Source organism: Pholcus phalangioides, unplaced genomic scaffold (assembly GCF_987345545.1).
Source record: "Pholcus phalangioides strain wild (caught in Gottingen) unplaced genomic scaffold, Ppha-v1.0 ptg000015l_1, whole genome shotgun sequence".
Taxonomy (NCBI): domain Eukaryota; kingdom Metazoa; phylum Arthropoda; class Arachnida; order Araneae; family Pholcidae; genus Pholcus; species Pholcus phalangioides.
In genome coordinates this window covers 74,383,848-74,406,722 of record NW_028301608.1, presented here as the reverse complement: position 1 = coordinate 74,406,722, position 22,875 = coordinate 74,383,848, and the positions used below count along the sequence as shown (strand labels likewise).

General features: G+C 37.4%; 1 protein-coding gene across 5 annotated transcripts in view; it reads right to left on the bottom strand.

The window, feature by feature from the left end:
- Positions 1-22,875, bottom strand: part of LOC149076666 (peroxisomal acyl-coenzyme A oxidase 3-like) — a 390,438-nt gene that overhangs the window by 29,300 nt on the left and 338,263 nt on the right. For 3 of the 5 annotated variants that reach the window (XR_016194088.1, XM_089244296.1, XM_089244298.1), the window contains one exon: positions 13,033-13,187. Coding sequence is in view for 3 of the 5 variants with exons in the window: in XM_089244296.1 (XP_089100422.1) it covers positions 13,033-13,187 (155 nt within the window). In the remaining 2 variants the exon portion in view is untranslated. Of the gene's footprint in view, positions 1-4,899; positions 5,036-13,032; positions 13,188-22,875 lie in introns of those variants that run through there. The other 2 variants (XM_089244297.1, XR_016194089.1) reach the window with 2 other exon arrangements.

Below are 22,875 nucleotides of genomic sequence, written 5' to 3'. Positions count from 1 at the left end.
ATCGAGAGACACTGACATTGAACACTAGCCATCAGGCCGCAACTAAATGCTTGATCAGCTGAGGTAAGCACATATTTTGACATTTCCCCTTTTCTCTCCCCCCCCCCCTGTAATTTTGAAGAAGAGGCTATAAAAGGTGAATTTTGCGCACTCTTCTGGTACTGGGCAAGATACCTGCTTGTCCCCCCCCCCCGTCTCCCCAGTTGCAGCCCTGCCAACCATGGATCACCATTGGCGTATGCAAAGGGGGTTTAGGGTTCTAAACCCCCCCCCTCCGAGATTATAAGGAAAATTATTGCAGGAAAAAGAACGTAACCTCACACCCTCATGAAAATGGCAAGACGCCTATGACAATCACAAGTTTCTATGGGAAAACCATATCACCTAACAAATTTGTTCTCTTAACTGGCTCATAGGGGAGCTCTATTGTATTGCGTAAAATTATATACAAATCACAATCATATCTTGAAATGTGATAATATTTATCACACACACAATTATATTTCATTATTTAGTTCAAATATACAGTGAAACCTCGATATAACAATATACTACAGACCAAAAAAAAATATTGTGGTAGAGGGATTAAAGAGGTAACATTATCCTCACGTGTGATCAAATTTATACTATTGTCATTTTTTCTATATCGGCATTGTTAATATTATCGGAAAATACACTTATGTATTTATTCGTTACAAAAAATTATAATTCATTAGTTTATAAAATTCACTTAGATGTGTATTGTCCCTGTACAGAACCTTACCGCATAGTGCTTTTGTGTCGTACACATAGTGCAGCAATACAAATAACTAGCTTTCGGTGATCATTTAGTGCAAAATATTGATGTCATCAGACGTCTCCAAAAGAACGAGAACAAGTGACGAAATTAAAATTAAATTCAAAACGATTTTGAACAAAATATAAAAAATATTGTAACGATTTCAAAATTCTCCTAAAAATATCGGGTTATAGAGGCGTTTATCATAGTAGATGATGATGTTGTACCGAGAGTTTAACATTAAGCCAGGCAATTCCAAACAAGATTTGAAAAAAATATGATTGTAGATGTATTTATTATCGTTGTAGTGATGTTTTGCTGCATATACAAATACCGTATCGTATGCAGGAATTTCTCATGGGGGACAGGGCATTCAACATTTTTTTCTTCCCGAAGGTTTTTTTTTTTACTGAAAAAATACATCATAATCTTTTCTCAAGGGAGGTGCACAAAATTTTTCGGGGGGGGGGGCGGCACTAGCATGTGGGGGCCATGATGTATATAATTACGTACACAAAAAACGATCTGAAAAATTTAGAGTAAAACCCGCTAACTTGACATCCGCTTAAGTCTACATGTTTGTTGATACTTTTGGGATGTTACCGAGAGTCTACTGTATTTACATTCTCTACAGTATCAACAAATAAGAGGCTGTTAACATACATAGACGTAAACTTGTATCCGGCCCCCGTCTGAATTATTGGGGATCCAAGCCCCCACCAATAATTTTGAAGGACCAGCTCAGCTCAGCTCAGCCCCCCCCCCCAAAAAAAAATTTACGTGGATACGTTTCCCATATTTTGTGATTTAAAAAATTGCCCCAAAATAAGTTTAGTAAAAGAATCTGCTCGAAATTTTATTTTAATACTTTTTTTTAAAATCGCAATCAACTTGTCTTTCTTTTTTTGTAACAATTGATAGTATTTTTCTCACAATCAACAACGACACTCGATCTCCAATTATAATTCTCTCTTGGTACCAATCATAGCTGCCCGAAGACATGCATCTCCGGATAGCATCTGGAGATGGGGTGGAGGTGCTTTGGTCCTTTCTTGTTCCCGCTGTCGGAAAATTCAGAAGCATCGCTCCTTTTTTTTGTTTGAATGTGACCCTTCTGGAAGTAAGTTTCCAGATGATACAGGAGGAAAAGAAAGGTTAAAAAATAGGCCAATATAATGATTGAAACCAAAACAAGTACATTCTGAGAGCCATATTTTAGCCTCAGAGTTCGGGAGCCCGGGCTAAAACATTGATAAAATACTGTATGACTAATGACACTAAGACAAATAAACAATAGCTAAATGAAATGCAGTGAAACCTCGATATAACGATTGCGGACAAAGAAAACATAGTTTTAGAGAGATTATCGTTATATCGAGAGGCAACATTATCATCACATGCCCTGAAATTTCTGTTTCTGTTGGCATATTTTCTGAATCTGCGTTGTTAGTACCACCCAAAAAACTGCACTTTTGAGTATTTATTCACTGTAAAAATAATTTAATTGATTAATTGACAAATAATATTAATTTGCATGTATTACCCACGTAAAAAGCTTAATCACAATACACCGTGGCATGACACTCACATCTTGTAGCAAGGCGCCTAGGCTGGGATCTTTGACAGGCCCCTACATAATAAATTTACAGCGTGAAAAATAAAAAAATGACAACAAATTGGGGGGGGGGGCGGAAAGTTGCTGGTAGTCCTGGCCCAAGTGCGTATGCAGGAGAGAAAGGGTGCATTGCAGTGCTTTTCAGAAATTATTCAAGGGGCTCAGCCCCCCCCCCCCACAAAATTTATTGGGAGGGGGCTCCGTCGGCCCAGGGAATTTTAAAAAAAAAAAAAGTTTTATTTGAATATCAGTATTTTATCAGCCATAGCAGAAAAATAACGTGTGGTGTGTAAAACGCTGTAATGTTTTCACAAAAACTTTTGGCCCTTCTGCAGCAATTTTGAGAGGACGACAAATTTTAGGGGAAACAAAAACTATCTTCCAAAGTCGTCCAACTTTTACACTGAGGAGGTGAAGCAATAATCTCCACTCTTAGTTACGGCTCTGTCAGCGGCAAAATACAGTACAGCATACTGCACATTAAATATAATTTATCATTAATGGGGCCCCATGTCATCGAACATGGCGTCTGGATTGAGATGTTTTGTGGGTACTAGGGCAGGATTTCCCCATTACCCCCCCCCCAATCTGTTGTGAATTTATATGGTAAAAAACTAAAAAAATTCATCCTGAGACTCCGGCCAGAAGCACTGTGGGACCTTCCTTCATTGAAGAGCCATGTGGCTCATCGTCTGAGAATCAATGATATACAGTAAGACCTCGATATAACTTTGACCACACTTAACGTCACAGTCAACACGCCTATAATGTCAGTTTCCAGTGGCGTCAGAGCCGGGGGTGCTGTGGGTGCTCGAGCACCCACGGAAGTTTGTAGAACGGGTCCGAGCACCCACAGCATTAATTCAAAAATCGAAATTTCCTACATGAATCTCAAGACCGGCACCCACAGGTTCAAAACACTTCCGACGCCCCTGTCAGTTTCTTTAAGTCATGCTAGCTTAGCTGACAACTTTTACTCATTATGAAATGATCCCGTTAAAGAAGCCATATGTATTCGGTCCTCAGGTGTGATGTTATACAGAGATCTGTCTGATGATCAAATGGCGTCGGACTCGGAAAAGCGGTTTGTGGCAAGGACCGGAGCACCCGCAGATTTAGAAATAAAAATTTGTTTTAAGCATAAATTTGTAATTGTTTCCACAAATATTGAACACACATGGGCCCCCCCCCCCCATCCTAAAGCAGGACCCTAAGGCTGGGATTTTTTACGGGGCTAATTTTTGATGAATTTATAGCGTGAAAAAACAAAAAATGATGCGAATCATCCCAGGCCCCACAGCTGGAGCCCTGTCAGTCGCACCCTTGAGAGGGGGGGAGCCATGATTGAACAAAAGAATGAAAAATCCGCATTTGCCATCTATGCGTTTTGAATTATTTTTTCCCCTAGAAACTATTGTTTGTCTTTAGCAGCCAACAAAGAGGCATTCCTGTAGGGCCCCCACACCCCACCTCTCTTTCCCTAAATTTTCGGTTGTGTGGAGGCTTTCTTGCTTTGTCCCAGGGATGCATCAATAGGACAGGGGATCTATGATCCCGACACACGTTTTGCATTTGTGCTACTTGCCAGAGGCCAGGCCGCATTACTTCACAGTAAAACAACTGGTGAGTGATTGGGAATTTCCGATATTTATGACCAGCGGCAAAACCCCTAAAACTCTCTAGCAGTCCAATTATAATGATGGAGGACATAGGCGTAAACTCGTACCCGGCCCATTGGCCCCGAGTGCCCCCCCCCCAATATTTTTTAAGAGCCAATTCGCCCCTTTCCCCCCCCCCCCTCAAAAAAAAAATTCGGGCGACATAAAAAAACTAACATTGGGTGGATGAGGGCGATGAAAGTTGCTGGCCGTCCCATATGTACGGGACTAAAGCGTATATTATGCGGAAAACAGAAGATGCATTGTTTTTCCAAAAATTGATAGCTGGAGGCTCAGCCCCATTACAAAATTTATTGGGAGTGGGACTCAAATATCCTCCGCTCCTAAGTTCCGGTGCCTATGATAAGGAATCAAATGAATAGTAGTAAAATAAAACATTAAAAAAAAAAATAAGAAGAAGAAAATAAGAAATGAATGGAAATTTCAAAGCCCCTGAGCCGAGTACCATTGCATTTTAATACTAGAAATATGAAATGGGGGGGGGCGTATTGCGTATGTGGGGAATATGTCACTTGGAGGCATCCATCCATACAGAGGAAGCCCCAAACTATAGACCGGAAATGAAAACTTTCTTTTTGACGCCACTGGTCAGTGCTTTGGTGAGCTTTTGTGCTTAATGGATGGCCATCAGTGAAACAGGGACGCTGGCAGAAGCAGTTCCATAGGCGATCCCTAATTGGAATATAAAATCATGTTGGTGAATAAATATTCTATAGACAGGGTTTTGTGATTCTGGAAAATAAAGAATAGCTTTGTTTGGATTCCCTTGAAGTAACTCCTTGTTTTTCCCTGAAAAAAAAAAAAACTCACAAATGTTGAGATAGGCAGTTCCACAGTATTTTATGGTTTGTGTGTGGACTACATTCGGTTGTGCATATACAGTATAACCTTCCGTTAGTTGAACATGCTGTATTACAAGAAAAAACTGAAAAGTTCAAGTTCCTCGTGATTCCGCCCATTTTCCTGACAGAAAAAGTAAGCAATATAAATATAGTTACAGAAAAGTAAGCAAGTTATAGTTACACATTTTTGATAAATTCATGCATTTTAAACATTTTCTTCAATGATAATTTATTCAAAATTTTCAAAAACAATCTAGATACAGTATTTTGCGGTCCAGTAATACTGTAATAAGTCAATAAAGCGTAGTAAAATAATTTTGTTTTCTGTTAGACATATCAATTAAATTAATAAAACTTACCACTTTTTTACTTTTTCAATCTAATTAAAATTTATTTTAAAAAATTTAAACTCCATTTGGCTTGCGTACTTGAAAAAGTGACAATATTTAAATCAAGTTTTTATTACGAAATTTATGCAACTAAAAAAAAGTTTTTTTTTCTAATTTAAAACCCGTATATGACTCAATATATGAAAGCAATAAATCTTAAATAAGTGAAATGTAATTTGATTTTGCGGAAATATAGGAAATATACACTTTGTATCATAAAATATAAATAAATACAAGGTTGGATAAATATCAGAAAAAAATTTAGACACCAGCCAAATTCGGTAGGAGCCAAGTATGGTTTTTTTGCAAGAAAAATGGCTTAAGGTTGAAAAATTTCTGGGAATTGATGACCTCCTTCACAAGGCTGCAATTAGATACTTAGTCACCTGGCGCAAGCCGGAACTTTGGTGCCCCTTGCATGTAGAAGAAGCAGTTAAAGCGTGAATTCGATTCCTATTCTGGTCCATTGTACAGAGCACAATCACTTTGGTGATTTGGATTTCTTCAAAAAGGTGCCTAAGTCTGCCTCTTGGTAGCCCTTCAGAACAGAATGAGCATTTCGTGAACTCCATATTCTCATACCTATGAAAAGGTATTTCTAGGAGCTCTACCGACAATGACCAATAGCAAGAGAAAAAAAGTTAGAGCTACAAGCGGGCAAGATTCTGCCCTTTAATAAAGGTGGGGAACAGAGGCTGATATTAATATGCTTCAAGATGAAGAGCTTGAGAACAATTGTCAAAAATGGTAATGAAAACCTCCACTTTCTTTTTTCCTTCTCTTAAGGATTAGTACAAATGCATCTTAAGGATTAGTACAAATGCAATCACTGTGAAACTGCACGAGATGCAAATGTAGATTTTTTTTCCTTACTCATCAATGAAGGTAGAAAATTAAATAACTTGAAAAATATTAATTTTTTCAAGTCATTTAATTAAAGTCATGATTAAAAGTCATTTAGAAAAATATGCGCCAATGTAGGCAAAATTTTGATTGGGAAGCAATTGCTTCCTCTGCTCTTGCGTGGCTACGCCACTGGGTATATGAACTTCGAAAGGAAGTTGAATTGTTTCTTATTGGTATAAAAAGTGATATGTACCACTTTTTTCAAGTGGGTAGCCAGGTTGGCATACCTCAGCAACATATTTCCTTCCATAAATGAGTTGAATTTGAAACCTCAAGGGGAGCAGAAACAACGCTGTTTCATTCTTAGAATAAGGTTTAAGCATTTTTAAAAAACTCAAATTTTGGCTGAAAATGATTGGTGGAAATACCTAAAAAATGTTTGTCATACTCAGCAGAGATGCCACTGGACTAATTTACCTGGGAAAAAATTTATCTTGAAAAAAATCATGCCCCCCCCCCCCATAATTCACTGGTATATACACCCCCTATGAATTTTCCAGTATGCCCCAGGTTTTTGATCACCTGCTTATATTTCTTTGTTGAGACTGAACTGTGGGTCATGTTCCATGTAAGAGAAGAAGGTATCTGTGAATCAAGTATAAAATTCATTTCTAAAAACATGTTCTATCCAAAGGTTCATTTACTTTTATTGTCTACTAGTAGGAAAAACTTGCAAAAATAGCTCATTAGCACTGAGAATTTAATGTATGGAATTCCGCACATGTAATAAATCTAAAACAAATATACAATTGACCCCGCTTATAACGTTTCTCTCATTTAGAATTATGAACTTATTTTCGTGGTCCTAACAATAAGTAATTCTCATTGAGATTTCCCGTTTAAAGTGTTTTCCTATTTATAAAGTTTTTATGACGGTTTTTGAAAAACGTTATAAGCAGGATCCACTTTAGTTAACAGTTGAAGACACATCTATATATTTACTACTAATCAATGTATAAATTCCTTTCTTATTGATTTTACATTTCATTAAAAATATCTTAGCATTTTCAATATCTTCTGATGAAATTTAAAGCAAATTAGATTCTGTCTCAGACATTTATCTTCCGATTCCCTATTCATACTTTGGTTTTCCTGGTAAAATGATTTATTTTCCTTCCCTGATGGTCCACCATTCTGATCTGTCGCCAATTAACTGTCACATATTTTAATGAATATGGAAGCTATGTCAGAGATTTGTGTTGGAGAAACTTAACAGTGTGCCCAGCATATGGCATGTTTTGTGTTCAGTAGGTGGTGCCATCTATCTAGTGCCGCAACTAGATACTTTCAAAAACGGGGCAACTACACATTTTGGCACACCCATGTAATGTAGAAGCAGCAGTTATAAAGGGTGAATTTGGTGCCTCCAGAGCGCAGGACACTAGGCCCGCCTGCCCCTCCCAGTTGTGGCCCTGCATCAATTCTCCAAACTGGTAATGGGTGCATTTGAAGTTCAATGTATGCATATTTGTATTGTAGGTCTGTGTGATCGCCGTGGCAACCAGAAGTTTTTTTTCAAAGGAATAGCCAACTCAAAATTTGAAATCATTAGAAAATCACATTTTTAGTCGATTACCATAATGGAATCGCAAGTTCCAAACACGGATTTTTGCCAAAAGCAAAATTTGGGGGAAGGTTATAAGGCGCCACCGCCCCCCCCCCCCCCCGAGATCAAAAATACAAAAATATTTTTGTCGAGAATTAAAATATTGGAATAAAATAATTTATTTTATACTATCTGTGAAGAATTTGATTCTGGTGTATCTTAAAGGCCGATTTTCGCGATTCGAAACGGTGACTACCGCATAGCAGCTAGATGACAAAACTGAATATTCAAGGTGGAGTTTTTACAGATTCGGTTTTTTTCCACGATATCGGGAAGGTTTTACAATTTGAATGGGCATTCAAATCCTTTACGATTTAAAAAAAAAAAACCCGCGCATTCGCAATATTGTAGGAACAAGACGAATTTACGCTGTAGAGGCGCGGTCTTTGAATGCCGCCGATAGTCGCGAAAGTACCGCAATTTCCCGTATATAGCCGGAATGGAGAAAATCTGCAGGGTAATAAAAATCGGAAATTTGAAACTTCTGTACACGGCAAAGCTGCATTAAGAGTTACAAGCGGCTTTGGTACACGGTCCCTTATTCAGAGAAGCAACTAGACATAACTCATCTTAAGCCGGGTTTCCCTAAGAATAGGTTTTTTGCGCAACGTCAAACGAATTAGACCATTTCACGCTGGCAGAAACGTGTTACATAATTATGAAACGCGTTTGTGTTTTCCTAGCGTGGCGCATCAGATTAGGGCGGCTATATTATAGTACATGGCCTTGGCATCAGCTACTCTGTCGTCTGCATGCTCCGGTTTGAAGGGAATCGAAAGAAAACACGAGAGAGAGAGGAGAACATCGGCAAAACGCGCGGAGCACGACGCATTTGACTCATCCAAAAGCAGTGCGCCAATCACGCCCGATAAAGCGTTGTCGTGAGGCGTATTGCGCTGTGCAGGAAAACAGTCATGCTGCTTTTCTTATCGGTGAATGGACGACGTTGCGCGCAGCACAGGAAACCTGCTCCTAGGAAAACCCGGCTTTATTCTTCAACAACCCGCGTGTATATCAATACAGTAGTGTACAAAGTAGTAAAACCAGTTTTTCAAGGTCGCGCGATCATGATACACGGTAGAAAGAGAAAGGGGGGGAAGTTTGGGAGGTTTTTCTCTACTTTTTTTTTCTTCTTAGAACTAGGAAAGAACGCGTCCCGGAGGACGCGTGAACAAAATTTTTACGCGTCCTTTTCCGAAATTCCAGGTATTTGGACGCGTTATAACGCGTCAATAGTATCTCTGCTCAGATTATGTTATTGAATCACATTTGAAGATGTTGCTATTGTCATTTGGAAAAATATCCGGAGCATGAGGACCCCAGGGAAAAATACACGTAGATCGCGAATCCTTTTCTTGAATACAAAACCAGTGCCGTCTTAACGCATGGGCCTACCCGGGCACGGACCGGGGGTCTCAAGAGAAGGGCCTCACAAAAATGAGATTTGGTTGAAGTTTTCTATAATTTACCTGGTAGGGCCGCAGAAAAACCACTTGGCTCGGGTGCCCATGATGGTCTTAAGACGGCCCTATACAAAACTGCAGCCCTTTCATATCGAGAAACCCTTGAATTGATTGAATTGTCATCAGACAAAGAATTGGGAAGCACTTATAATTCTACTAGCCTTGCAAAATTCCGTGGATAAAAGTAAAAAATAAATTTCCAAATTTGCATGAGGTGGCAATGAGACTTATTCTTTGTTTTTCTACCACATATCTTTGTGAAATAGCTTTTTCTACTATGACTGTGCTAAAAACAAAATAGAGAAACCGTTTACAACTTTTTGACTGTATGAGATGTGCCAACTTTGGAAATCCGGAGATTCTCCCGAGGCCCCCCCCCCCTCCAGAGTCTTCTGCCTAAATCGGGAGAGTTGGCAGGTCTGTGTATCCATTTCCCTGTTACTTCAATTCAGCCCAGGATTAACGAAAAGATGGGCAGAAAACAATAACAAAAGTCTCATTAGTGCCATAATCCATGGTAAGTCACTCTTTTCAAAGTTCTAATTTTTGCTAAACTGAAGTATTTCGTTTTTAAATTGAAGTATCAATTTGTGCTGGTAGTATGGCATTAAATTCAGAGATTCGCGAAACCTCATTCAGATATTTCAATTAAATTATATATTAATTTTTTTTATTTCCAAAATATCTAAGGACCAGCACCTCCTAGAGATAGAAGGCCTTCGCACTCAGCTTGTGACATCAGTAAGTAGTCCATATTCATTCAGAATATTCAGGGGAAAAATTCCCTGCTTGTGCCAGTATCATCTTTGTGAGGAAAAGAAATGATCGGGCTCAGCATTGACGATTTCCCACCATCACTATGCGGTATTTGTGAGCCAATCGGGGAAGATTCTACGCCAAAATAAGAAGAAACGAAATAGGGTGCTGTGTTTCAAAATGTGGCAAACTTGCTAGGTAGTCTGAATGACGTTTATGGCAAACAGTGCAGAGGCCTATCTCTAGGAGGTGCTGGGATGACGTGGTAGCTAATGTTTACCCTGACATCTTTCTGCCACTCAGTAAGTCTTCAAAAAAAAAAAATCACCTATGTGCACAGATTCTTCCCATTGATTTTATGTCGTAACTAAGAACACAAATGCTCAATTTAATTATACTAAATAGACCATGGCATAATATGAATTTTCAATGATTAGAGAGAGAATGAATTTTTAAGCTGTATGGAATAATATGTTTAACACAATTATTTCATCTTTCTTAATAAAAACTTCCAGCTCGTTAACCATCCCTCACTAAACACTTAAATAAATCAACACCATTTCATTGATGTATATGTAATTAAAAATTGGATTTTTTCATTAATTATTAGAGTTAATCACATAAATAATGCAGAATTACTTATTAATACCTTATGATTACTATAGTAAAAGTTTGTATAATTACATATTTATGTTTTTGAAATATTTAAAATTTTCCATGACTACACTCAAGACCAGGCCCTCGAGTCATGAAAAAATTTGTCAGGCCCGATATCAAAAAGGTTGTGAACCACTGATGTAGACAATACTAGACAGGACTGTCTTCAAAGAATCATGGGCCCCTGGGCCAAGTGATTTTTCTGAGGCTCTACCAGACAACTCTGAAAAATTTTAACCCAGATCTCGTTTTTGTGAAGCCCCTTTTTTTTCTTGAGGCCCGAGTAGTCCTATGTGTTAAAACGGCACTGATCCCAATATGCCTGCTTGAATTTTTTTCTGCAGAAGCTACCAATTGCTGGCAGACCGCTGATGTGTGAGGACAGCTGCATTTTCATTTTTCACAAAATGGCAAGAAAAACTTGAACAATGCTACTGCATCAATTGTGATGGAGCTACCAATTACCACTGACAACCTCTTGGTAGTACTCCTTTGTGATGGTTGTGCCATGTGATGCGTACTTGTGATGAACCACACCACCAAAGTCAAAGACTGCCAGCATGACTTTGACATCAAATCTTCAGTCAAAATGGAATGAATAGTTCCATAGTTGACAAGTTCTCTTATCATGATTCAATGATTCCAAATCCCCGAGGACAATAATAACCAAACATTTCTGAATGCTGAGAGCCCTCCAAAACGTGCTTCACTCTTTATTGATGGGCGGCAATCTTTGAAGCAGTTGTACCATTCCTTTATCAATGTAGTGGCATTTCTTCATCTCCAAAGGCCTGTGAATTGTTTCCACTCAGGAAACACCAAGCTGCACACAAAAATTAATGCAATAGCATTGTTCAAGTTTTTCCTGCCATTTTGTCAAAAACAAAAATACAACAGAGTTCACTTACACTTCCTCAATCATCAACGATTTGCCAGTGATTGACAGGTTCTGCAGGCAGGTAAAAATTTAAATATGCACACTAGGATCGCCTACATGCGTGCACCATACCACGTCCTCTAGCTTCATCAGTTTACGCACGAAAAGTTACGGCAGGATACTATTTGAACAAACCTTGTACATAGAAGCACAACACAAAGGCACAGAAGCACATTACAGTAGACTCGCTAATCTGGCAGGCACATCAAGGTTGTAGCGAGATGGAGGGGGGTTTATGGTTCTGGTCACCCTCTCCCCGAAATGGGAGAAAATGATTGAAAAAAGGGGGAAATGGCCAAATCTATTATTCTATCACTTTGATCCCCCCCCCCCTCCCGAAATGAAAGTAGTCCCCGCAAACAAAATTTCTGGCTACAGGCCTGTGACACATATCAGACCAGAGTGTGCCTGATTAACGAAACTGCCAGATTACTGGAAGTAAATCGAAAAAGCCCAGTCAGATAAGATAAATTGCTGCTCATAGATATGCAATGACATGTTTTCCTCTTCTATAACTCAAAGAAAACACAGAACTGCTGGATGGGCCAGACTAGAGCATGGCCAGATTATTGAGTCTCCTGTACATAGAAAAGTAAATGTAGTACAGCATAACAGTTTATTTATCTACGTCCGATACATATTTCGTTTTGCATTCCCTTGTACTGAACATAAGGAACATCACTTGTAATTGTCCAACAGTAGTCAGCCAGCATAAAAGTTGGCAGGTTTCCCTGGTATTATTCAATGGTCCTTACTACTTTTTCACTACATAACACCGCTAATAAAACTTAATGGGGTATCTCAGAGACAATAAAACTTTTTCATGGTGATATTCATGTTCAGCAGGTCAAAATCATTCAGAATTACATATTTTCATGTAAGACAATTTCATTTCATTGCTGTCCAGTGTTATATGATCATCTTAGCAATAATCCTGTGACTATGCTTGAATTTGTGGAATGTGTACATTTTATTACAGAAAATTGTGTACCTCTTTACTACAGAAAAGAGTTTGCAAAAGTTGGGGAAGACTCAGAAGGATGCAAGTATCACTGTATTGAAAAAAATTTGTGATGCAAGACTAAAAGGCTGACACACTGTGGCATTCATATTATACAATTTTGCTTTATGTACAGTCAGTCCTCTATGCACAACATAAGACTTGGCTAAGTCACATTGTACAATTTTATTCTTTTTCACAAGGAGAAGCCAACTGTGCTATTGCTTCACCTAAAAGTAAGGAATAGGAATCAGCTGCATGCCATGACGTAGCCAAGTCTCATCCTGTGCTTGGAAAAATGTATTCTTTTAGATAGTCACTTGTATTTGATTGAAATATAAATAACATTAATAACAACACACAATGTTCATTATTTCAACAGAAAGTTGAAAATTATTGCTCACCTGACCATCTGAGTTTCCTAGAGGAGAATTCAAAATAAAATCTGGAGGAGCGATCACATCAACGAGTGCAACTGCCTCGTCTTTTAAACACAGGCATAAGTCTAGTATAGATGTCTTAATTACTCTGCTGTCATTTGGATTGGTACTGAAACCACCTGCAGCAGGAAAGACGGGAGAGGGAGAATAAAAAATATTACAAATAAGAATACATACAAATATTAGACAATACTGTGCAAACTTTGTCACTAGAATTCATTAAGGATTCTTATTTAACAACAGCATTTGTTAGTTTTTGCACAAATGATGAATCTGTGGCATTTGGTCAAACATGACAAAAAATTTGATGCATTGATTTGATATTATTACTCATAATACTGTACATACAGGGTGATTCTAAATTCATGGGACAATTTTTGGAGGTGGTATAAGACACCTAAACAAGAATTTGTGATCATAGAATGTACGGTCAAATTGTAATAACAAAGGCGGTAGCAAGTGTTTTTAGAGAACTCGCAACAGCACTTCACCAAAAACAAATATATTTTTTCCAAGGGGTTTGCTACGATATGTGCAGCAATATACTATTCGAGGGCGCAAGGACCATCAACGTTATGCTGCGCCAAACATGATCAAGCAGTACTATGACTTGTGGTAGAATTTACATTACCCAGGTTGCACCATGAGAAGGCCTACCACATTACACCCTCAAATGGTTGATTGCACCATTTGAGGGTGGATAGCATTGGAAAATTCTCAGTATTCCTAAGGCAGAAAATAAACACTGACTTTTCTGATTTTGAACATCCAAAGCGTAAGAACTAATTTCGACAACTTTTTGATATACCCAAGAACTTTAAATAAACAAATTGATGAGATATGCTTGACTGATGTGATGTTAACATTGATTTGTACAACAGAAATAGAATAACATCACAATATCTCGAGTCCCTTTACATGAAAAAATTACTAGAGAAAGGCACACAACACAAACATGTATTGATCATACTTTTTAGTGGTACAAACAGAACCGTGCACATGAATTTACTATTCTTAAGACCAAAATTACAGACCATTACCCTGTATTGGGATATACAGATTTTCTGGTGAAAAAATTAAGTAATATACATGAAGTAAATATATAAAAACCATAAATCATAAAAAATTTGAAACTTTTATCTTGGCACTAAATCGCAAGCACATGTTATGAAAGATGATAGGGCTCAAAACAAATACCAGAAATTTATATATATTTTAATACTGAATTCAAATTTATGGGCAAAAAAACAAAACACTAAAAAAACTGGATCAAAATATAGATATGGAAGAGTTGATAAACTTTGCCCAAGAATATTAAGAAGACACCAACAAATAAGGCAAATACACAAAAAGCACAAATTCTAAATGCATTTCGATACCAATGGGTGTCATCTTCAGAGGAAAAATACTGAACCACTAATCACGCAGACCGAGTTTCCCCACTTGGGTTGAATACCAAATCTTAACGTACATATGTATGTCTTAATGTATAAAAAAGTATGTCTGTTCAGACAATTGCCCCCCACAAAGGGGGGTCGACAGGGCTCTAGCCCTGGGGCTCGGGACAGTACTCATCATTTTTTGCTTTTTCATGCTATAAATTAAATACAAAAGTGGCCCGTAAAAAGTCTGACGGGGGCCCGCAAAAGATCCCAGCCTAGGGGCCCCGCTCCAGGATGCGAGGGCCATGGTTTAGACGACAGAAGAAATAAAAGAACAGACATACTTTTTCCACTGAGCAACCAAGCATTAAGATTGGGTATTCAATCCAAGTAGGAAACTTGGTCAGTGTGTGATCAGTGGTTAAGTATTCTTCCTTTGAAGACGACACCCGTTGGTGTAGAAATGCATTAGGAGTTTGCGTTTTTCGTGTATTTGCCTTATTTGTTGGTGTCTTCTTAATACAATGTATATATATTAAAAAGAATGAATTATGAAGAAAAACTCTGCAAGTTTACAATACAAGGAATATGGAACAAATTAAAAAAAAAAAAAAATTAAACAAGAGTATATTAAAAATAATTTTAAAAACTGAAGATAAAAGCCTGCAATAGAAATACATCAAAGAAAATATTTTAAACCCCTTGTAGCAGTTTTTAAAACTTTTCTTATCTGCAATAATAACTGCCATGGTGGAAATCACTTAAACCTTCTAAAAATCACCTATTTTTAAGAATATTTTTTCCCCCATTGTGTGAGCTGATAAATGCTTCCCCCCTAACAGACATAACAAAACAAGGAAGAAAAAAACTAGTTTTCTGTATTTTATACTGTAAACATGATCGTATACTACCTGGAAGTGAAAGGAAGAACTGTCTCTCCCCCTTCTGTCATCAGAATATGAGCCTCCACCCACTGGCAGATTATTGATGTGGGGGGCAGAACATGTTATCAGTCAAAGCTCTCTGTACAGGTACAGAGGATATTAAGAAGAGGACATATCTTGGAATTGCTTCACTGTGAGGGCATAATGTACTTCAAACTTTCAAGATCCAATAGATTTGGTCATTAAATTCAATAATGGCTTTATTACAAGGATTTTAAACACTAATAAACAAAATAAATATTAAACATATTTAGTATGGAACAAAATAATGCCATGGAAAAAAATTATGTTTTATAAGTAAATGATATAAATTAGGACTTTTCAGTCCCTTGAGGCCACAATTTGTATTATATATGTGTGTATTATATATTATATTCCTGCATTTGTGTTTTTCTTTTTTTCTGTTTCTGTGTATTATATGTTTGTGAAATTATAATATAAAAAAAATCTGGCCCTGGTGCTTGGTGAGCACATATTTTTTATGTTGTTTTAAGACTTTCGCATCTTCCACTTGAACATTATTGAGCACTTTATCCCCCCCCCCCCATCACACACATATAAATTTGATATCGCCTTCTCTATTAAAAACTGCAACAACTGGCATTGAATGTACCATACATGCCTACATTGATCTCTAGCCTAGACCCTTCTATCGGGGGACAGCTGTCTCCTTGCATACATTGCTGACATACTCACAAAATGATTTTGGGACAATGTTATGCCAACCTAGATTCAACTTCTGTTTTATTATGGAACTTATCACTTTCTCCAACACCCTTCTAGAAATGACAAATGATGAAAGGTCACCTCTTCCATTTTTATACTTTCTGAATGCCCTTTTTTCCAAGATCAATATTACACACATTATCAGTAAATCAGACGTGGTGTAAACAAACATGCTTTTTTGAACAAAGATAATGACATCATGCAAAACAGTAAAGTTTTGTCCTAAATTCTTCCCATTGGCCATTAAATTTAATAATGACTATTACAAGGAATCGAAACTCTAATGAAAGTTCTGTATTTTATGCTGTGAGCATAATTTTTTAATTACCATGATTTTATTACCAGGAATTTAGATACTAATGAGCAAAACAGTTTTTGCACCTATTGTATGGAACAAAATGGTACAACAACCAGTTCTATCAACTCCATTCTTTATACCAAGATACATCAAGAATTAAAACAAGTGATAAGAGCACCAATCTTATATTATTGGAGGGAGTATGACATCAGCTGTCTTCACCTTGGCAGTGCTGAGAACATTCTCTACAATATCATCTGTTGGAAGGTCACATGACTGTGAATATCTCTCCGTTATTTTATTAGGGCATAAATAAGAGCTTACAACAATAAATGAAAGAAATAATTTCAGCACCAATGAGATAATTTCAGCATTAAGAAAAGATATAATTCCAAGATTAATGAAAGGGATAATTCCAGCATTAATGAAAGGGAATTCCAGAATTGATGAAAAAGATAATTCAGTATTGATAAAGGAAAATCGAGTTAGTAGAGGTGTAAAAAAAACAAAGCTTGAGTATTACAGATATGTAGAATCTTTCTTTCACAAAGGTAAAAAGGTTGTCACTGTCAGTTAAAAAAAAAAAAAAGTACAAAATTTCCCAATTTTTATTCTAAATGCAGTAAAACCATGCTACTCGATATAACGATATTCTTTACTATGACTCCCACTACCAGGGGCGGTGAAACCAATGCAATTGCACAGGGCGCCAAATGATAAGGGCAGTCGAAACATGTTAGATATACATTACTAGAAACAAATCTTTAAGGTACGTATTTAAAAAAATTACTGTATAAAATATACATTAAAAATTACATGAGAAAAAAAAATTAATGGTTTGAGAGTATATAATATTATTTGAAAAGGAAAGAATCAATGGGCAGTGCAATTGAGCTCTTTCTGGTTGGCTGAAGTTGGTTTTCTGTGGTTCCCAACTTCAAGGCGCGAATGCGAGCCGATCTCCCCGTTAAAAAGTCTCGCCACAGAGAGCAACAGTCCTACAATGATAAATCATTCAATCATAACACTTCACTCATAGTTAGAAAAACTAGTGGCAGATGGCAGCACTACACATAACAAGCATTACAGAGGGGGGGGGGTGGTGTAGTAGTAGGTAGGGCCTCCAAAAAATGGCTCGGTGATCCATGATGTTCTTAAGTCAGCCACCTCGTTGGGCAATTTGCCTGTTGTGGCGTTGTATTTGTATTTAACCCTACAGGAGAAAAAGACAACCTTCTTTCTCTTTTGTTGTGCTGTTAAAAATAAGAATGGAAGAATCTCTCAGACATCCAATTTTTCTGCTAAAGAGTGCAAGAGTGTTTTCCTGTGTTGTAGGGAGTATTACAGAAATCGAAGGTGTTTTTTCATGTCTGAAAGATTTTGAGGCAGAGGATTGTCATGCCTCTTTTTCCCGACTTGCTACTGTTTAGCTAAACCTCTAGCTAAAACGTTCCTACCTGCCAAACGAGAAGAAACAAAAATGTGCTCTCCCTCTCTCACATGAGAAAACCCATGCACTTTGGCACCCCTGATCAGTCGTACGTCTCCCGACTTGCCAGACTTTCCTAGTAGTCCAACCAGTGGCAGCTTGGTCACACTGGGTGCGCTAGAAGAGAGTAAAAAAAAAGTTAGGAAAAATTACTTGTGCTCACTGTAGGAAGAGAACCAAGTCTGAGGTAGAAAGGGCAAAAAAAAGATAAGGGAAATTATTTCTGCTTTCCCCCCCCCCTCATAGAAGCACCAAATCTGACGTAGAAAGATGAAAGAAATTACAGAAAATGATTTTCTGCCCCCTTTAGGAGGCGGGTCATATCGGGGGGGGGGGGGGGTTCATAAGTGGAAATTCCAAAGAAATTAGGAAAACTTATTTGTGCCTGCTCTAGGAGGGGGGTGTCAAGTCCGAGGTAAAAGGGCAAAAAGAAATGGGAAAATGATTTCTACCTGCTCAAGAGGAGCACCAAATCCAAGGTAAAAGGGCGAAAAAAAATTTGACATGATAGTTATGACATAAAATATCACTGTTCCTATGAACAAATCAAAACGAAATGATTGAAACAAAGGCTTTTTTTTTTTAATTGGAGGTGGTCTGGGGCAAAAAAATAGGTCCAGCTTGGGTAGAGATTTTGTCTTGAGCCGCCCATGAGTGCAAAGTATATGTGTGGATTTCAAAATTGCAACAAACCATACATACACAACTGAACATCTTTTTGGAGTTACATGGACCTTGTTCCAGATATCTGGTGAGCAATGTTAATGCCTACTATGAGACTCCTAGACAGTATCTCTATGTAAGAGGCTATGTTAAAGTGTGGTCACAACAGGATTCTAAAATGGCATTTTCTTTTTCAAGAAAATAATGAAGAACTTATGTTGAAAATTCAATTTGATTTTTTCTAAACATCTTTGTAAACCAGATTCCACAATCATGACAACCCCCAATTCTGTTTTTGAAACTAAGAAAAAAGTTTGAGGTGCAAAATATACAGGGTGTTTAAAAAAAATAATCAGATTTTAAAAAATTGTAACTATTCAGCTTTTAATTCGTTTTGATGGAATACAGTGCATCCCAAGGTCGAAAGCGGGAAATCTTGAGCTTCACGCAGTTGCTGACAGGTAGTGCTAATGCTCTTTCTTTGGCCGCCACTTCAGTGTTTGTCAAGATTGGCTTTTCCCACTGTTAGAAACCGATTCGGATTACTTAATTTTCCAGCAGGACAGGCACCACCACACTGGCAGTTTGGTCTGGCATAGGTGAGGCTTCGATCTATCTGGAATATCTGTCTATCATCGTTAAGAGCTACCGTGAGCCTTAGCATAATGGCAGTGGGCCAACTATGTCGAGATTGATTGTTCAGTACTTTGAACTTGGCCAGAGCGGAACAAGTGTGTCTGTGAACTTTCAAACGTTGGCATGCAATGGTCGACGTCTGACAATCTTTTTTGATGTTGCACCAGATGAAGCATTGAGAAACCAACTTGGTAGTAGCTTTGATACCTGGATGAGAAAGCGTATGGAGTGATTCAAAAGCTTGTCTTCTGTGTGATTCTGGAATATAAGGACGGATGTGTCCCATGGAAATGTCACAAAACAAGTGCTTTGTTATATTACTGTCCGCAAACGAAGTTTAACGATTTTCAATGATGAGCTTTGTTCACGTAATTCATCGTCACATTGGGAGTCAGCAATCGCATCGTAGTCGATTGGTGATGGAGAAGTAATAGTTGCAATACGTGACAAAGTGTCAGCAACTACATTATTTGGTCCGGGAATATACCTGATATCAGTAGTAAATTCTGCGATATAATTCAATGCCGTAGTTGTCGAGGCGAAGCTTTGTTCGGGTCTTGCTTGAAGGCATACATCAATGGGCGATGGTCACTACAAACTACGACTGAGCTGAAGAAAGAAAAACAACGATCGGAAGTTCATTTTGAACTCTTTTATTCAACTTTTATTCTATAAAAGTTGCAAAAAAAAAAAAAAAAAATCATTTACGTTCATCAGAAAATGCGGCCGGCAATCAAAAGCGAGAGACAAATCGAATCCCGACATACATACATACTTAAAAAAAACAGACATCTCACACATGTAGAAAAAAAACAGTCTGTATATCCGTGCTCCAGGGGTTAAGCTACGGTCGCATTTTTCGAAAAATGCGAAAGATCTTAGAATGCGAAAGAAGTGTTAGCCACTTTCGCAAAAATGCGTATAGGAGGTACGGAACGAGTAGGCATCCAACCATCAATCATTACATTAGCATTGTAGCATTTTGCTAAAGCTTTTCTCCCTATTCCGCTTTTTTGCGAAAAGAATTTTTTTTATCTAGCTTAAACCCTGCCGTGCTCCCGAGGGTGAGAGCACGCCGCCGCCGATTTGTATACAGCGTCGGAACAACCGGTTCCCGCACGTGCATGGAGAGGAAAAAAAAAAGGAAAACAACCCAACAAAACACCCCTTTTTCCTCTTTTTTTTTGTTACATCGAAAATAAATATTTGCAATAAAAACGTAATTTTTCATTACCCATAGGTTTCGTTAACATATCGGCGACATTTTTCTTTCCACATACATGTGATAATACAAATTCATTTTTCTTTAACAAATCTTTTACAAAGAAAAATCTAATATCAATGTGTTTACTTCGTCGATTTTCAACACAGTTCTTTGAAAAATGTATCGCACTCTGTCACAATAAATAGTAGGAATATGCAACGGTAAATTCAATTTTTCACAATTTTTCAAAATTCGGTACAACCAAATAACTTCTTTGACTGTCTCCGATAATGCTACAAACTCCGCTTCCATAGTTGAAATCGCTACAGATTTTTGTTTCGACGATTCCCACGAAATCGGAACACCCCTTAAGAAAATAACATATCCGTTCATGGAACGACGATCATCTCTATCAGACGCCCAACTTGCATCTGAATATGCAATCAAGTCCATATTCTTACTATGATCTAAATTGATGCAATAATGAGCTGTATTAACAACGTAATTAAATACTTGATATAATAATTTCCAAAGAATAACAGATGGTTTTTCACAATATTGTTTTTGACTCCCGATTAAATTCCATATGGAACATCAGTGATTAAGAAATCATTCTTGACACCGCTGAATTACAATACCTGTACTTAATGGAATATTCGATTTACATTTGGGAATATTTTTGTATATTGAGAGAATGCAACGAATTTAACCTTTTTGATGCATAATTAACTTATTTCCAACATTTTCGAATTGTACTCCTAAAAAACATGAAATTGAACACAAATTTTTCATTTCAAACTTTGATTCTAACAAACTTATCACAATATTCATATTTTTCTCATTTTTGGCAAATACCGCCAAGTCATCAACATATACTAATATAATAACATTCCAATTATATACATATATACAATTTGCATTTAACAATATTTCAAAACATAGTTCTAAAAATGTTTTGTTCAACTCAAAAAACCATTGTCTTCCGGCCTGATGTAGACCGTATAATTAGGCTGACCATATTTCCTCGAAAGAAATACGGGACATTCAGATTCCAAATACAGGAAAATACGGGACATCGCCAAAAGTGAACAATGTTGCGAAATATTGCTGAAATTACGGAAAAATCGCAATGGCGGGAAACGAAGCATTACTGCTAATTGCTGTGGATTCCACAAAATAAAACGTTCACCAAACCAAATATGGGAGAATAATGTTATTTGTAGTTGTAATTATCATAATATAATTTATGAGTTCAAAAATTTCTTCAATCTTTGACTTCAATAAAGAATAAAACTCCAAGTAGGCGTCATGTAGAAAACGGGAGAAACCGGGACACTTGTCAAAAAGTCGGGACGGCTAGAAAAAGGAAGAAAACCGGGACTATCCCGGGAAATACGGGACGTATGGTCACCCTACGTATAATGCCCTTTTCAGTCTCAAAACATGATCTTAAAAACCTGAAATTTAAAAACCCTGTGGTTGATTCATACACACAACATTGTCGAGTTTACCGTACAAATATGCATTTTTTATGTCTAAATGTCTATGAATCCAACCCTTCAAAATAATTGAAATGATCATGAATAATCTAACTAATGTGAAATTCACTACCGGTGAATAAACATCGAAATAATCGACCCCTTCGACTTGTCGAAAACCTTGTGCCACTAGTCGTGCTTTATAACGTTTTATGTTATCGAATTCGTCCTTTTTGATTGTGTACACCCATTTGTTTCCCAAAATTTTTCGATCGTCAGGTTTTGGGACTACATCGTATACCTCCCGCGATTTTAGTGTTTCGATCTCATCTTTCATTGCGTTTTGCCACTCGTCCTTCTGTGATGAATTTCTCGCTTCAAAGTAGGAATTAGGGATTTTTATGTTGACACAGTGAGCTTCGATGTTCGTATCCGATTCATTCGATGCGTCATCATAAACGTCATTTTTTCGCTTTGTATCCCCTTTGAAATCAAAATCGTCTAAGTTTATGCTGATCCCTTTTCGTTCACAATATTTTTGTACATCATTTTTACTTCTGAGTCGGATATTTTCTTCAGGATAGTAATAGACATCTTTTCTGCCCGCTGTATCGCCCTTTTTTCTTGTTTTTACAACCCTTTTCCATTTCACGTTTCCGTCATATTGCATTTTCTGATTTTCTATGTCCTCTTCAGAATCTCCTATTTCTACATCTGAATTATTATAAAAGTTAATCAAAGGATTTTCACGACATTTTTGAGATTCTTTGAATTTCTGTACCCATAAAATTCGTTGAATTTTACATGCTTCGTCTCAATAACCTTGTCGGTTTTCAAAATCCAAACTCCATATCCTTTTGTTTTTATTGCATAGCCCACCAACACTTCCTTTTCCGCTTTGCTATCTAGTTTGTCTCTATATCTTTTAGGAATGAAGACGTAAGCCAAACTTCCTATGACTTTCAAATGTCTGACGGAAAATTTTCT